The 18729-nt window shown below is 40.8% G+C and overlaps 1 protein-coding gene across 1 annotated transcript in view; it reads right to left on the reverse strand.

Moving 5' to 3' along the window:
- Positions 1 to 410: 410 nt before the first annotated feature.
- The window catches only part of LOC149214753 (zinc finger matrin-type protein), a 209884-nt gene continuing 191565 nt past the window's right edge, over positions 411 to 18729 (reverse strand). Inside the window, exons 5-6 of the mRNA XM_089392387.1 lie at positions 935 to 1078; positions 411 to 823 (exon numbers count right to left, since the gene is read on the reverse strand). Coding sequence (XP_089248513.1) covers positions 623 to 823; positions 935 to 1078 — 345 coding nt within the window. The 3' untranslated portion in view covers positions 411 to 622. The remainder of the gene's footprint in view (positions 824 to 934; positions 1079 to 18729) is intronic.

Raw genomic sequence — 18729 nt, forward strand, 5'->3', positions numbered from 1 at the left:
GAGTTGGCTTTGGGGTGAAAGTCCCTGAGTTGACGTAATAGCATCCTCCCTTGCTCTAATATTAACACTACTAATTTGTGGATCCATGTTATAATGGTCATTTTGAGATAGCATATTAAATGCAAATTTATTAAACCACAGTGGCATATCCCTTGTTGAGGATTTTGTTCCAGATTAATGTGAAGATTATAGATGTATACATTAACATCTGAGTATTCTAACCTTCAACTTTTATTTGTATTTTACAACCTGCTCCAATATGTTGAAGATAAATAATATGAAGTGGTATGCCCATTCACCAAATCATCTCCCCACCATGGAGATAATCAAAATGGCCCAAAATTTTTACATGACGTTGATGTAATCACTACTTTGCTATTGCCTCGCCCGGGCTTTTTTTATGCTGAATCTCACTTACTGTTACAAAACATAATTGTACGCCATACCCCAGTTTTCCCCTCAAAGGAAATGTTGAAAAAAGATGATCTTATTCAACATTGCTGAATACTTTATGAACATTTTTTAGAACTTGTCCTACTGGCATGTAGTAATGATGTACTCTATGATACTCAGTCAGCAACGAATATAGTTTGTATGTAAGGGAGTTGGAAGTGGTTGTGAATCACATGGCATTAGAGTCATCCTTGCCTAGCCCATCAGTTGCCTTACTGATATCTTTCACGTCACCAATTCCACCTTCCTCTCTAGCGAGTTTATCTTTTAAAATAGATTTCATCTTATCATCCCACTCTTCAAACTCCATTTGGGTTTCTTCTTCTTCTGAAGGCAGCTCCACGGATTCCTCTTCTAGCTCTTCTTTTCCCTAAATAATCAAGAAAGTGCAAATATTTGAATGCCCATACACATTTTTAAAGTATGCAGAGATCTCAGAACAGGGGAAGACAGCAATTACAGGAACTTGAAAGATTCTTACTAATTTTGATGTTTGGAACTTCTCAAGCAGACTACCAAGCTCCTCCTGTAGTCTTTTCCCTTTAATATTGTCTGAAAGAAGCCTAGAAGGGTCTCCAAACAACTGAAAATCTTGAAGGCCCCCACTCTTCAGACTTATTTCTAACTGAAACGGCAAATGTGAGAAGCAAATATATTATTAACTTGATACCCATTGAATGTCCAGAGCAGAAAATTAGAGCATAGCCAAACCATAGAAAACTTTTCATTGGAATAATATTTAAGGTCTCAAACGACCAAAAGCAGTCAATGAATATAATTACCACATCAATGTATGTATAGATCAAAGCACTGCCAGAAGATAAAACAAGATTATGGATAGGCAAGAGGTCTCCCAGAATAAATATTCAAACCAAGTCATGAACAACTTCCACTTGGGTACTAAAACTGCTTTAGTTAAAGTCACAAGGAAAAACATCTATTGTGGCAAAGAAATCAGAGCCAAGAATTTTAGAAATGCTTACAATGCAAATAAATAGACAATTATACACACTTTTTGTCATTGAAAAAATCATTTTTCCTTGTTTAAAACTCCATTCAAAATTCAGGTTTATTAGTTCATTCTTCCTGTAACCTAAATCTGTGGATCAGATCTCAGTTATAGATATCAATAGCTCCCCGTTATATCTTTTTATTAGCAGTTTCCAGATGGTTGTACTATTAGGAACTTACATTGGATTTTGAGTATTTCTGTGCGCATCACTTGATATGACTTTCCATAACAATGAAGGATTTGCAGTCCCTCAGAAGAGTTGATTTGGGCATGTGAAGAGGCAATGGCGAAATAGCTTGCAGAATCGATTGAGCATAGATATTGATTTGTCCCATAGGAGAAGATTCGACTAGGCTGTGAAAATTCAGAATCCCAAATCCTATTGCAGCAACTAGAAATTATTCTCCTAATTGATTGTTAATTAAATTTAACAATTTATTTACTGTTTCCTACAGCAAATACTAAATAACTCACACTACAACCTACACAAATAAAACTGTGGAAGAATAAACATTGGAAGAAATACTAGCACACACATAAAAATTACACAATTATTTTTGGACTGATGTCCCTAGAAAAACCCAACTTCGGAAAACCGGAGCCGCAGTGAGGGTTCTATTTTATTGTGCAGCAGTGAAATCTGAGTACATCTACGGTAACCCAACTAGCAATCCAAACAGCAAGAAAATCTGACCAAAATACTGAAGGGAATTACCCTTCTCCCACAAGCAATCTCTGGCTCAACTTTCCCTCTCAAAACTCGGCCTCTTGGTGCTCCGCATCAGCCTCTGCGCTACTTTGCGTAGCTGGCTAGACGGCTTATTATCTTTTGCAACTGCAGTCAAATTCCACTTTGGACAACTCATATGATGAAGATAATAATTGCAATAGATTCCTCTTTTCGAGAGGACCAAAATCGACCTAAATATCACCTTATTTGGACAAGCGAAAGTCAGTTTTTGAATTTATTTATTCACTCATGTATATTGGGTTAGGTCGGCCCTAAACACATGTTAAATTGGACAAGTCGGCCTCAACCCCAAGTGGACCCTCATAAAAGCCTATAAATAGAAGAGACCTCAATCTCATTTGGACAAATGGGATCAAGCCATCTTCTACTCTTCTCTTTTGTCTTGGCTCACACAGGTCTAACAGATGAAGTTCGCGCAAGGGTCCGAAATCACAGGGGTGAAGCTCGCACTGATCTAGGGTTTTCTGATTCCTGGACGCTGGCACAAAACTAGATATTTTAGTCCCTAGACACTAGCACATTGTGGTCAAGACAGCATCTAGAAAGCCCTAGACGTTGGCACAGAGTGTTTATGGCAGCATCCGGGAGGCTAGGGTTTCTACAATCTTGTTTGGTCCCCGAACGCACACACAAAATGGTCTAGGGAGCGTCTGGGCTGCCATAGATGCTCGCACAGAATCCTTATGATAGCGTCCAGGGTTCGAGGCAAATCTGAGTATGTTTGACCACGGACGCCCTCATCCAGTTCACCTGGGAGTGTCCAGATCTGTTCCAGACGTAGTCATCCAATGCTGCACAGTGCGTCCGAAAATGTTATAGACGCCCGCACAACCCCCTCCTCCCTACGTTTGGGACTCAAAGATGAGATTTCAGTATTCCAAAGATTTCGCTCAGTGACAACAGTGTTAAGCACACTGGCAGCAGTATCCAACAATTCACTACAATCAGTAACAGCATACTACAGTCTTCAGAATCGGGGTTGTGATTATAAGCATGATTAGATCTGTTTCATGGATATAATAGTTGTTTTGTTGCATAGATAAAGTTATGGATCGTTGTACTCTCTTTTGATGAATCATTTGATGGCGATCTAAGAAGAAGAACATTTGCAAGGGTTTACCCCATAGTGGGTTTGGCCCCAGTCTCGGACCAATCCTGGTGTCTCTATATGTGCATGTTTTTCTTCTATTGTTCCTTTATGTTCCGCTGCATTGATGATGATGATGATGTTGTTCTTTCTATATAATTGCATATGTTGATGGTGTAGATCGTAATAATGTAATGATGATATGGGGTGTACTCACTGTATTAATGAAGAAATGCAATTATCAAAGCAAAGAACAATGTAGTCGTCTGAAAAATAGCACCGCTTGCTTCGGACTAGGCTCTGATGAAGTCGTTTTGCCTCTAGATGTTGAGGAAATCGCCTCTCTGGGCCTGTTGACCCTACCGCCTACACTTACCTACAAGTCAGTGAGAAAAGCCTTCAACCCCACAAGGTGTGGTTGGTGGCAGGAAACTCAGAGAAGGGGTTGTCACACTAATCCCGACTCTCTCCGTTTGAGTTATCTCCTAGGTTAGCTAAGGGGGATGGTCCCTAATGAAAAGTTAAGTTAAAAGATGTGAGTTTCTAGGAGAGTGTTATCGTGAAAATTGATTACTTTTAAGGATTTATGGGCAAATATGAAGTGAGCAACTTTAAAAACCATAAAACCAGTGCCTTATAGGGAATTTGCTCAACAATTTAAAGATATATTTGCTCAAAGTAAAATGCAATGCTCTCAAAAGAGAAAACAAAGTAACCCTGAAATGTAAATAAGAATTGTTAGCACAAGATACGTAAGATACAAAATGATTTTGAGATAATCAACTTTATAAATCAAAACATGTGAAACATATCTTGCCAAAACCCAAAAATTAGTAATTAACTTGGAAATGTAAAAGAAAGGAAGTGCTAACCCAAGACATCAATATGCAATTAGACTTGAAACATGAAAAGAAAACACATGTTTGAAATGATTACAATGCTTGCTTTTGGAATAGACTTTGCATATGAAAACTCAAACTATCAAGAGACAAGGAAAGTAAATGTAATGGAAAGTGCTCTTGGTTAATTTTATTAATTAGCTCTACAACAAGATTACAATTTAACTCTTCAATCCTCAGACCTCACCCTCGCACAATGATATGGATATCACAATGAGGAGTCAATAGAGGAGTGGAGGATCCCTAAGATGTCTACTTCAACCAACTTATGTTGGAGGTAAAATTTTAGTGAGGCTTGGGGCTTTCCTACACTAAAATGCCTAGATGAAATGCAAGTTGTGTTAATTCCCCAAATTAAAATAATGATACATGCAAATGCTTCAAAGAGATTGATTTGCAATGCTTGAAAATGAAATAGTGTTCAACATAAGTTGCAATTATAACTTCAATTGGAGGAATAAAATTAGCTTACAAGTGTTGCATGTGTTTCATCAATGAATTAAAATGATACAAGTAATTTGCTTGAAAGTAAAATTTGTTTCAAGTAGACAATGACAATAAATTGCTCCAATATTCAAGATAACAATGTAGCATAAAATTGAAGCATGTATTCAAGTGTTAATGAAACAATTTACCAAGGTAAATGGAAACGAATCAAAGTTTGTTAAGAATATAAAATGCTTGCATGCAAAGGATGAATTGCCCAAAGTAAAGTGTAAGTTTGTAGCTCCAAGCAACAATGAGAAAGAAAATGAAAAGCTCAAATGAAATTGTAACAAACTTTAACTTAATGAAATGTGATAGTGAGGTTGTGTTAATTCCCAGCTAAAGCATGCAGGTAAGTGAAAGAAGTATGAAAGCTTAAACCATGCAAATATCAATCCACCCAAGAGAAGCCTCCCTCTAAATGCGGAGATAGGATACCATGGAAGAAATCCCAAGCTCCCACAAGCAAGTTAGATCTTTTATTAATATTACAATGAGAAGAGGGTCCTTCAAAGTTTTCAACTATACTTCAGGGAGAATGCTCACAATAATTTCTTGAAACTTGGACACTAGACCTCCTTCCTTGAGAAAGTAGTGACAAGATCTCACAAAACTTATGCAAGGGAAACAAGGTGTGAGTTTCCTCCAAATGCCCACGGCTTAAAGAGGAAAATGGGCAGCCCTCTAGTGAACTCGACTTGGCCAAAATAAGCGTCAAAAGGGCTCACGACATCCCTAGAAATCGAACCCCCAACACTTGCCAAAGGTCCTGCAAACACTTGTTAGATGTTGCGAGAAGTTGCTCTTCCAAATCTATCACACAAGAGTTAGCAAACAATCCAAACAATGGCTGCAAAATAAGTTAAGTATTAATCGAAAAATTAGCAAGATAAAATGTATATGTACAATTATAATTTACAAAAGGCTAAGCTAAAGAGTGAGAGTAAACTCTCGTCTTTGCTTAGCCATCTTCAAGCTCTTAGATAGCAAATGAAAGAAATGAAGTACAATTTTTTTTTTAAAAGATATTTAAATTTAAAAGTTTTCGGCTTGTGTACAAGCTATGTGCCGAAATCCCTGCAAAACCACTTTGTAAAATAAGACTATGAAAGTTCAAAGAACAAATGAAAGCTCCTTTAAGAATGTATTAAGAGTGGGTTGGTCTCTCCAAAGACTTACCCTCATGCTTGATTTTGTAATCCCAACAAGATGTTCCCTCTACAAAACTTCAATCAAGAATTAGTTCCATATAGATTTAACAATAAATAATGATAAGAAACTCTAGAGATTTATTTAAAACCAACTAGAGCATTCTATACCTAGAGCATACTTCTAAATCAAATGTCAATGCAAGATAGCTCTACATTAACAAATCTACAAGAGCATATGGAAGCAAAATAAGTCAAAGCATGAGTAAAAGAAAATATACCAATGCTCAACAATTCATCACACTTGAAAAGGAAGAACACCTCATGAATGAAACCCCAAAGTCTTTATTGATATTTCTAAAAGTGTACAAGGCAGTAGCACTTCCACAAGCACAATAGCTAGTAACAATATTATACAATGTGAGAGCCCGTGACTCTATTATATAGAGAGTTGAGAGCAAATCCCAATGAAGAATGACAATGACAAATGGCATTGGAGCTAATCCCAATGTAGAAGTGATTAAACAAGTGGCATGAGGTGACAATCCCAAAGAGAAATTCGAATTTGTTGGATGGAGCCCCAATGCCAAGTGTAAAAATCGAATTCTGACAAGTGGACATCATTTTCTTCTTCCCTTATGTGCCAAATTCGAATTTTATGGTCGAATGACAAGTGTATATGGGTGGTAACCCATGTGGGGGCAATTTCCCACAAAAATCTCCACCAAAAATTCTCACAAATCCTCCCAAATGTGCATTAACTTCACAAATTCGAATTTCCAAACAGTTTTTTCATTTAATGCCAGAAATTCAATTTTATTTGAGCACATGTCCCTTCCTTGATTTTAGGAGTCCACATTACTTTGGGACTTCACTTTAACTCCCCCATAATTTTCCACCTCATTTCCACAACATTTAGCACATGTGGATATTTATTTTTCTCCATTTATTTAATTTATGGCTTAATTAATTGTCAGATTTCCCACTAAACTTAGGAAAAGTGGGTTTTGAAGATCCAAAACACATTATTAACCCCTCAAAGTGTGTCATAGTAGAAAGTTGAGGGTGAGAGGTGTAATTTTGATTACTCATACCCCATACAAATTCTCTAGACTACACTTATTACAATTTAAATACAATTTTATCTGCAATTTTTAACTTGCGGGAAATCTAAAAAATTAAAAAAATACTACCTAGACCTAACCAAATTCCACGAAATTTTTTGTGTGATCTAGTATGATAATATACATCGACTCTAGACACTAAGATGTGTTAAGGGCTCAACCTTCAAACCGTCACCCTGGCTTTGCGGTAAAAAGTGAGTGAAAAACCCAGAAAATTATCCGCCTCTGAAAAAGAAGGGATAATTAACTAGATAAAAAAAGCACTCCAAGGTGTACTCATTTGCTGATTGATTCCCAACATTCTAGGCCTATTACAGACTCAAAACTCATCATTACTAGTATCACTTATTACAATTCCCCGTAGGGTGTGGCATCTGGGTACAAGAAAGATGATGAGAATATAGAAGTAGAGTTAAAAAACTCTGTTGACTGACAATATCTAATGGTACAAGTGTCCTCTGGATCATCCTTGGGCATGGAGTCTTCATGTAATCATCAGGTGCCACTCTAATGGTCAACAGGGCCCTCTGGGACTTCTTCTCGACCTCTGGAACTAAAAACGATTTTCCTTCCTCCAAATCAAACTGCCTTGCTGAAGCAACTACGCTGCCCCTCAAAGTTGCCTCTCTGGGATAATTCGGCTCACTTGTCGCTGCCTCTCCAGATCTGGAAAATCTTTCCTCCAGATCACTGTCTTTGCCCCTCTGGCAACTAATTGTTGCTACTGGAAATCGATTTGCTTAGAAATTGAACTGCTCAAGTGTCTTCTCCAAGTGCCCATCGACTTCCTCTTATAATCCTCTGTTGGGACTCCAATGGCCAAGATTAAATATTAATCAATGGCTAAGATTGACTTGAAGTCGATCCGTGTGAGTTTCAAGAATATTCACACCTGGACTTAATTAATTTTGATTAATTAACCATATTCCCTAAGTTTAGACTTGAGAAATATTTAAAAACTGGCTAATAATCTAATTAAGTCATTTCTAGGTAGAATTTCTAGAAACGATTTCTAAGTTTTGGAGATCTCATGTATTCTAGCCTCTCCACAAAATTCAAGGCTAAAACACATCCGATGCTACAAAAACTAACACTCTCTCTTAGTGAAGAATGTGTTCTAGTGCTCCACTGCACCTTGTCTCTGCATTATCTCTTGTCACGTTGTTGATGTCTAGTTGTTGTTGGCCACCAACCACTGCAACTCTTATATATATTGCATCTGTGTTGTTGCTGACAGTGCTAACACTGCATCTGCACTGCAACTCCCTCTCATCTATTGTTGCTCCAATTGCAACAACTGCAACTGAGAAGCATCCTAAATACTGAATCAACGTTTATCAACAAGATACCTCGCCTCGCTAATCGTGACTGCTACTAGCTCTGCTCTATCTACTGAAGACTCTGCATTGCTGCTGACTCTACACTGTGCCAACTGCACCGCTGCCAACTCTGCATTGCGCTCCCCAACATCTAACTGTTGCTAATCTGCAATTGTCACTCAGCCTCTGACTGCCTCTACTGCCACTGATCCATCCTGCTACTGAAAAATTATGGGCCCCCGTAGCAAGGGACTGATCCAAGAGGTGGGCATCCTTAAGGATCCTGCCCATCTGTAGCACTCTGGGGCTACATCACCAAATCTCCCCACCTCACTCTTGGAGGTATGTCAGCAAACATGGCAAAGTCTTCCTTCGGTCTAGAGGAAAGCCTATCAATCTTTGTTGATGTTGCCTGTTGGTCTTGCTTCTACTCCTTCCTGAGAGGAGACTGGGTACTGTAGTGACCGAACTCACCACATCAGAAGCACTTGATCTTCAATAGGTCATTTTTCTTCTTTCTCTACTACCCTTGTCCCTGACTAGGACCCTTCGATGTGAGGGCCACATTCTCCTCCTTCTTCACCTACTTCGATCCTCTATTACTGCCACTGATGGAGATCTTTAATAGAGCTCGTCTCAACTCCTCCTACTGCAAATAGGCCCACATCATGTCCCACCTTGGCAAGGTATCTCTGCCCAAAACACTTTGGACAAATACCTGCCACTCCTCGGAGACACTGTTTAGTGCCAATCGCACTAGCTTTGTGGGTTGAGGCGTTGCCCCAACAACTGACAACTAGTCCTGGACCTCCTGAATCCTGGTGAGGAAGGAGTCTATGCCTCCCCCCTTCTGCATCTGGATGAGCCTCAGCTTCTCCTCTAAGTATATATTCCGTTGCTTGGAAGTTCCTTGGTATAGTGTGGAAAGTGTATCCCACCTCTTTGGTCGTTCCCTTGGTCGCTATGTGTGATATAAGATGATCTCGAACACCATCAAGGATCAATCTCTTTTCTCGCACCATCTCCTTTCTATACTCCTTCAGCTGATTTGCATCCTAGGATACTACTACCACTGCATCAATATATGGCTTCAGGCCATATTCATCGAGAAGGAAGGACATTCTTGCCTTCCAAATGACATAGTTAGAAGCAACATCCAACCTATCCTGATCACAAAATCTAGCAGTGGCCATCTCAACAAACTTTCGAAAATTTCCTTTTCCCTTCTACATAGTTGCTGTTAGGCTATTTGCACTCCCTTATGGAGTGAGAAACTCTGCTTACAACGACTGTTGATTTGCAAGGGAAATCGAACTTTGTTAAAAATGGCAACTAGAGCCAAACTCTATGTGGGTCACCTTATTCATGGCTGATAGTATTTTTCTTAGATTCCTCTCGTTGGGAGGTGTAGGATTGATCTAAATATCATCCGATTCCAATAAGTATTTATGGAGATATGAATTTATTTTGATTATTGACAAATTATCAAAGTCGGACAGCAACTTATGTAGGATCAAACGCCCAACAGACACATCTATTCACCTTCAACGTTTGGATATAAATACAAGATGAATCCTCCTCATTTGGTCACTCACTTCTCACCATATCTCTCTCTCTCTTGCGCAGAAAAATAGTCTCTTCTCTCTCCTGTGCAGAAAGACTCTCTCTCTCACACGTGAATCGAAACAGGTCGTGCGAAGTCTTGCACTGATGCACGGCGAAGTCTTGGACTGGTGCACAGCGAAATCTTGGACTGGTGCACGACAAAGTCTTGGACTAACGCGTGGCGAAGTCTTGGACTGACGCGTGGCGAAGTCTTGGACTGACGCGTGGCGAAGTCTTGCACTGGTGCATGGCGAAATCTTGGACTAGTGCATGGTGAATGACTCACCGATGGAGACTTGGCGAGTTAGGCGTTCGGTGGGAGCACCCGACGAGTTCTGACCTAGGGTTTGTTGTGCTGATATAAATCAGATCTTTGTACTATTTCTCTCTGCTGAATTATTGAAGATAAAAGAAGATTTGATCAAAGGGTTTCCCCATATTGGGGTTTGTCCTTGGCTAGCCGCCACATCTTGTGTCTTTTGTCTTGGCTTGTTTTTTGTTGATCGTTTAAATGTTCTATCTACACTTTACTTAATGTACATGTGATTGCTAATCTGTGGATAGTAATAAGAAAGATAAGTAAACTGCTCTAAGCATAGAACATACCATAATTTACCATGGTATCAAAGCTGAGGTGAAGACAAAGCCCAAGCAAGAGCAAGAACAATCACCAAAGAGAAAGTTGGCAAGGCTATTTGAAAGAAATCATGGGGTCCTCAACACACTTCCCTGTTGAAGACAAACTCTGTGAGAAGTCTGATAATCACGGATGGAAGATGTCTCTTGATCTAACATTAGAAGAACAGGAAGCGTTGGACCATGTGAGAGGCAGAATTGTTGAGCCTCCATCAAATGCTTCCGCTGCTACTAGGAACAAATGGACCAAGGGAGAAGTCAAAGCAAAGAAGTTCATCTGGGACTCTATCGACAACTGCTTGGTGGCCTATGTTTCTGAGTTGAACACCTCCAAGGAAATCTATGATAGACTGGTGAGTTTATTTGAAGTTAATGATGCAAATCAAGTCCTGTTTCTTAGAACTAAGCTGAAGGAAATTAAGAAGGGCAAAGATGAGAGTATGCAAGCATACTTCTTATGAATCACCGAGATCAAGAACGATCTCCTATATATTGGAGAAGTAATTCCTGATAGGGAAATGACACTCACCACTCTTGGAGGACTACCATCTAAATGGTATATATTCAGGACTACTCTTCTCAACAATAACGTAATTCCTGGATTTGAGAAATTAATGGCCAGATGCATTCAAGAAGAAACAAGGATGGAAGAGCAAGAAATACCCATACTTAAAGGTCATCCCTCTACCTTTTCTTCTCATACTAAAAGAAGAAACAATTCCGGGGTTAAATTCAAAGGAAAGGTTGGACCAATGGGTGGAAGAAAAGGACGATGTTACAATTGCAATAAAACGGGTCACTATGCAAGGGAGTGCCCTAATAAAAGGGACTCACACCGGGACGATGTCAACTAAATCAGGGTAATACCATCCACTTACAAGATGTATTATATGTACCTGATCTCAAAAAGAACCTGGTGTCCATTTCGGTAATGGAAGACAAAGGCTACAAGGTGGCTTTCAGCGATGGCAAGGTACGTGTATGGAAAAGGAACTTTAAATATGCTTTTACTCTTGGGTTTCAAGTTGATTCATTATATCAGGTCGGAGGAAGTCCATTGGGTGTCATGACTTGTGACACATCTCTTCAGTCTGAATTATGGCATCGGAGGTTTGCTCACCTTCATTATAAAGCTCTACCTGATGTAAGAAAAATGGTAACTGGGATGCCTGAGTTCAGATTAGAGCAAGAAGGTGTATGTCCAGGATGTGCCGAAGGGAAGCTCAAAAGGGGACCATTCCCCTCAAGCCAAAGCAAGACCTCCGATATATTGCAGTTGGTTCACTCAGACATATCCAGTATGATGCCTGTGAACTCTTTGGGAGGATATTTATATTACCTCACTTTTACAGATGATTATTCTCGCAAGACTTGGATATATTTCTTGAAAAAGAAGGATGAAGTGTTCTTTTGGTTTCGACACTTCAAAGCTTTGATCGAGAATCAAACCGAAAAGAAGATCAAGATTCTAAGGACTGATAATGGGACTAAATATGAATCCAATGAGTTTCATGACTTTTGCAAAGAGGCTGGCATTAAGAGGGAGACCACTACACCCTATACTCCTGAGCAGAATGGTGTGGCGGAAAGGAAGAACCGTACGATTGTGGAAGCTGTCTGTGCTATGCTCCATGATCAAAGACTTCCGAAGTTTCTATGGGCCGAAGCTGCGAACACTGTTGTATATGTACAAAACCAATGCCCTCATCAAGCATTGGGTTCCAAAACTCCTGAAGAAATGTTCACTAGTAAGAAACCTGATGTATCTCATTCTAGAATTTTTGGAAGCCCGGTATATTTTCATGTGCCGAAAGAGAAAAGGAATAAATTGGTGCATTTGGAAAGAAAGGAATCTCTGTGGGTTATAGTGAAAATACTAAGGGCTATAGAATCTATGTAATTGGTCAAAGGGAAGACGAGATTAGTCATGATGTCACCTTTGACGAAGATATGGCCCTTAGCAAAGTGGACAATCTTCCTACTTTGAGGAGCACTCAAGAAGCTGACACCAGGGAACCGAAAGAAAAAGAAGAGGAGACAATGCCCGATGTGGAAGAACCCCTGGATCCTATTGATCCTCCTCCGCTTGAGCCCTCCTCTTCAAGGAAGAGGCCTTCATGGCTTAGGGGGACACTTGATGATGCTAAAGGACACACAGCACCCCGAGGAACCTTCCGTGAAAGTAAGAAACCGAACAGGTATCAGGGATACCTGACCATCATGAGCATGATCATCCAAAATGAGCCTTCATCATTCACAGATGCCGTCAAGCATCAAGTATGGAAGGATGCTATGACCAAAGAATATGAGTCTATTATGAAGAACGATGTCTAGGATGTAGTCCCCAAACCCCAGGAAAAGGCAGTTGTCACTTCAAAATGGCTTTACAAGATAAAGCATGCAGTTGATGGAAGTGCGGAAAAGTATAAGGCTCGTTCTGTCGCTCATGGCTTCTCCCAGAAGGAAGGTATAGACTATGACGAGACATTTGCACCTGTTGCCCAATATACCACCATCCGCTCAATCATAGCCCTTGCTGCTTCACAAGGATGGAACCTACATCAGATGGATGTCAAGACTGCGTTCTTACATGGTTCTATCAAAGAAGAGGTCTATGTAGAGCAACCCGAAGGATTTGAGATTCATGATCGAGAATCTCATGTGTGCAAGTTGAAGAAGGCCCTCTATGGGCTAAAGCAAGCACCCCGAGCATGGTATGAGAGGATCGATAGCTACTTGATGAAGCTAGGATTCACTAGGAGTGAAGCCGACCCCAACCTTTACTTTAAGGTTATAGATGACAAGCCTCTCATACTGGTGCTATATGTTGACGACCTCTTTCTAACAGGTGCAGACCCTCTCATTCACGAATGTAAGAGGGAGCTGGCTTCTGAGTTCGAGATGAAAGACCTAGGACTTATGCACTATTTCCTAGGACTGGAAGTCTGGCAAAAACCAAGGGAGATTTTCCTATCTCAAGGAAAATATGTGGTGAAGATATTGGAGAGATTCGGCATGGTGGACTGTAAGACCGTAACCACCCCGATGGAGCTTGACTTCAAGAAGTTAAGCGATAGTGCTGCTGGATTTGTTTTACGAAATACCACTGAGTATCGTCAACTCGTCGGAGCATTGATGTTCCTAGTGAACTCCCGTCCAGATATATGCTTTGCAGTCAACACATTGAGTCAACACATGGTTGAACCTCACCACATACATTGGATTGGTGCCAAGAATCTACTGAGATATCTTCATGGCACAATTACTTATGGGTTAAGATACACTGTTGGAAATGTGAGACTACTTAGATATACTGACGTTGATTGGGCAGGCAATGTGGTGGACCGTAAGAGCACTTCCGGGTGTTGTTTCTCCTTGGGATCTGCTTTGATATCCTGGATGAGCAGCACGCAGAAGTATGTGGCTTTGAGCACTGCCAAGGCAGAGTACATTGCTGCTAGCATGGTCTCCTGTGAGGCAGTCTGGTTACGAAAGCTCTTCAGTGAGTTGTTTGGATTTACATTAGATACCACCGTGATCCTATGTGACAACCAGAGCGGGATTTGTTTATAAAAGAATCTCGTATTCCATGATCGGTCCAAGCATATCGATATCAGGTACCATTATATTCGTGACATGGTGCAGCGGGGAGCTATAAGGCTCCAACATATCTATACAGATGAACAGGTCGCCTACATTTTAACAAAGCCCCTAGGAAAGGTCAAATTTCTGACTTTCCGAGAACAACTTGGAGTTGTTCAGAGACCCTCTTTTGAGGGTCAAGTATGATGTACTAAGCTCTGGGAGCTCCAAGGGGGCGCAGGGTACTTCTTGGAGCAACATATGACCATAGGGTAACTCACCATCCCCTGTTGGTGCACTTTGTACAAGGTAAAAGGTTCAACCTTCCCCTAACACCCCGTGGCGACTATGGAACAGGATCATTAGTTCTCCTGTGGGCCAGGATGATTCGTTCTCCATGGCGATTGTGGAACAGGATGATTCGTTCTCCTGTAGGCCAGGATGATTAGTTCTCCCTGGCATCCACTGGACAGGATGATTTGTTCTCCTGTGGACAAGATGATTAGTTCTCCTGGCGAGGCATCCTACCCATGCAGGCGAGGCATCCTACCCATGCAGTCTGGAACTCATGGGAAGTACCTCTCATCTAATCAATAAGCAGGGAAATGAGGAGAGGGACCATAGTAGTTCTATCGATGGACGCATCATTGTATCTACCATACTCCCTATGCTAGGATGACCTCCATTGATCTGGGATCAATGATACTAGTCTGGGACCAGTGAAAGTGGTACACACTCCAGACTGACTTCGAGTTAGTGGAGGATGGTATGAGACATCCTCGATCACTTCTTCTTCTTCATAGTTCAAGCAGAGCAGAACAAAACAAAGCAGAGCAGAGCATAGTAGAACAAAACAAAGCAGAGCAGAGCAGAGCAAGGGCCAAGCTATACAAGGCAATGCATTTAATGGATGAATGGTAGCGACGGTCAGACGAATTGCAGATGGAGTTCTCCCTAGTTGAGAGGGAGTGTTAAAATTGGCAACTAGGACCAAACTCCATGTGGGTCACTTTATTCATGGCTGATAATATTTTTCTTAGATTCCTCTCGTCAAGAGGAGTAGGATTGATCTAAAGATCATCCGATTCCGATAAGTATTTATGGAGATATGAATTTATTTTGATTATTGACAAATTATCAAAGTCGGCCAGCGACTTATGTAGGCTCAGACACCCAACAGACACATCTATTCACCTTCAACGTTTGGATATAAATACAAGACGACTCCTCATTTGGTCACTCACTTCTCATCATATCTCTCTCTCTCTCTCTCTCTCTCTCTCTCTCTCTCTCACATGCGCAGAAAAAGAGTCTGTTCTCTCTCCTACGCAGAAAGACTCTCTCTCTCTCACGTGCCGAAACAGGGTGTTCGAAGACTTGGACCGGTGCACGGCAAAGTCTTGGACTGATGCGCGACGAAGTCTTGGACAGATGCGCGACGAAGTCTTGGACTGATGCGCGGCGAAGTCTTGGACTGGTGCACGGCGAAGTCTTGCATTGGTGCGCGGCGAAGTCTTGGACTGGTGCGCGGCGAAGTCTTGGACTGGTGCACGATGGAATCTTGGACTGGTGCACGACGAAGTCTTGGACTGATGCGCGGTGAAGTCTTGGACTGGTGTGGACTGGTGCACGGCGAAATCTTGGACTAGTGCAAGGCAAAGTCTTGCACTGATGCGCGGCGAAGTCTTAGACTGGTACACGGCAAAATCTTGGACTAGTGCACGACGAAGCCTTGGACTGATGCGCGGCAAAGTCTTGGACTGATGCACGACGAAATCTTGGACTACTGCACGGTGAACGACTCGCCGGTGGAGACTTGGCGAGTTGGGCATTCGGTGGGAGCGTCCGACGAGTTTTGATCTAGGGTTCGTTGCTGCTGATATAAATCAGATCTTTGTACTATTTCTCTTTGCTAAATTATTGAAGATAAAAGAAGATTTGATCAAAGGGTTTCCCCATATTGGGGTTTGTCCCTGGCTAGCCGCCACATCTTGTGTCTCTTGTCTTGGCTTGTTTTCTGTTGATCGTTTAAATGTTCTATCTACACTTTACTTAATGTACATGTGATTGCTAATATGTGGATAATAATAAGAAAGATAAGTAAACTTCTCTAAGCATAGAACATACCATAATTTAACAAACTTCTTAAGACTAGAAGTTCCTTGAGGAACATTTTCCCTCGATGTGCGCTCTTCTTCCACCCAACGCTAGCTTTGCTCTAGCAAATTGTTGCAAAACTACCGCATCCGACTAGAGATCTGCGTTGTGAAAATACTGGGATGCTCCCTCTGCCTATGGAATCCCTTGATTTGGAGAGATCGAATTTTTTTGTCCCTCACTCAGAAAAATCGAATCTCCTCAAGAAACCTAGCCTCTTGGCAAAGTGGTTGTGCTTCCTCTAGGGTTCTGATCTGCTGCCCAAACTGAACAACGGAACTCCTTTCTTCACTGCTGTGCTCTTTTGTTGATCATCTGCGCTTGATACCATGTGAAAATTCGGAATCCTGAATCCTATTGCAGCAACTGGAAATTATTCTCCTAATTGTTAGTTAAATTTAACAATTTATTTATTGTTTCCTACAGCAAATACTGAATAACTCACACTACACAAATAAAACTGCTGAAGAATAAACTCTAGAAGAAATACTAGCACACACATAAAAATTACAGTGATTTTTGGACTAATGTCCCTAGAAAAACCCGACTTGTGAAAAATGGTGCAACGGTGACGGTTTTAATTTATTATGCAGCAATGAAATCTGAGTACATCTATGGAAGCCCAACTGGAAATCCAAACAACAAGAAAATCTAAGCAAAATACTGAAGGGAATTACCCTACTCCCACAAGCAATCCTTGGCTTGGCTTTCCCTATCAAAACTCAACCTCCTGGACCTTTGCGTCAGCCTATGCGTTGCTTTCCATAGCCGGTTGGAGAGCTTGCTTCGGACTAGGCTCTGATGAAGTAGTTATGCCTCTGGATGTTGAGGAAATAGCCTCTCCGACCCTCTAGGACTTTGTCCCGACCTCTAGAACTGAGAACGATTTTCCTTCCTCCAAATCAAACTACCTTACTGAATCAACCGTGCTACCCCTCAGCACTGCCTCTCTGGGATAATTCGGCTCACTTGTTGTTGCCTCTCCGGATCTGGAAAATATTTCCTCTGTATCACTGTCTTTTCCCCTCACTCGCCTTCGATCTCACTGGCTCTCTCTCTGGAAACTGACTGCTGCTACTCTAGAAATCGGTCTGCTCAGAAATCGAATTGCTTAAGTGTCTTCTCCAAGTGCTCATCGACTTCCTCTTATAATCCTTTGTTGGGACTCCAACTACCAAGATTAAATCTTAATCGATAGCTAGGATTAACTTGAAGTCGATCCGTGTGAGTTTCTAGTATATTCACACCTTAACTTAATTAATTATGATTAATTAACTATATTCCCTAAGTTTAGACTTAAGAAATATTTAAAAACTGGCTAATAATCTAATTAAGTCATTTCTAGGAGGAATTTCCATAAATGATTTATAAGTTTTGGAGATCTCATGTATTATAGCCTCTCCACAAAATTTCAAGGTTAGAACACATCCGATGCTACAAAAACTAGCATAGGCAACTCATATCACCAAGTGTGAGTGTCTGATAATTTTTGGTATGTTCTATGCTTAGAGCAATTTATTTCAATTTTTCCATTTAACTCAATATCAATTCTAGATTCGCAATCACATCAGCATGATAGTAAATTGCAGATAGAATATAAACATCAGAAAACAAGCCAAGGCAAGAGGACACAAGATGTGGCGCCAACCAAGGGCAAACCCCAATGTGGGGAAACCCTTGATCAATTCTTCTTATATATTCTTCAATAGTTCAGCAGAGAGAGATAGTACATATACATCAGAAGTCAACATTTTGACTTGACAAAATAAGAGCAGAGATCTTCACTAAGAAGATAACACATGAGGTAGCTGATCTGAACTCAGGGGAAGGCTTACTGCTTCAACTGATTCTCCAGGGTGATTCCATCACCATGCTACACCCATCACAGTGTTGCACCCATCACTGTGTAGTACCCATCACTGAGTTGCACCTCATCATCTCGCTGCACTAATCCACTATGTTGCACCATGTTGCACTAATCATCTTTGTGCTGCACCATGTTGCACTAATCATCTTTGTGATGCACCATGCTGCACTAATCGTCTCTGTGTTACACCACTGTCATGTTGCACTTTGTTGTACCATTCATTACACTATGCTGCACCATGTTGCATTATGCATACTGCAATACATCATCATCATCATGTTGCAATACATCCATGTCCATCATCACTGTGTTGCATCATGTTGCACCATGCAGCACCCATCCTCACTGTCACCTATATGCTGCATACTGTTACTAGGCACTATGCTTCACCATTCATCTTTATGCTGCACCACTGTTGACTATGTTGCACTTCATTATATATTATGTTGCACCCAATATACTACATCTAATATGCTATAACTATTTACACTCAACAGCCTTAGCTGCTTGCTATGGCTTACAGCCTAGCAGAGTAGCTAGGCTATAGTTGCAGACTCCTTCAACAAGTCCCATTCATGGAGTGATCCATTTATCCTTCAAACA

This window comes from Pinus tabuliformis, chromosome 1_1 (genome assembly GCF_031772625.1).
Source record: "Pinus tabuliformis cultivar Carrire ecotype Pingquan chromosome 1_1, CPIR1, whole genome shotgun sequence".
In the NCBI taxonomy this organism is placed as follows: domain Eukaryota; kingdom Viridiplantae; phylum Streptophyta; class Pinopsida; order Pinales; family Pinaceae; genus Pinus; species Pinus tabuliformis.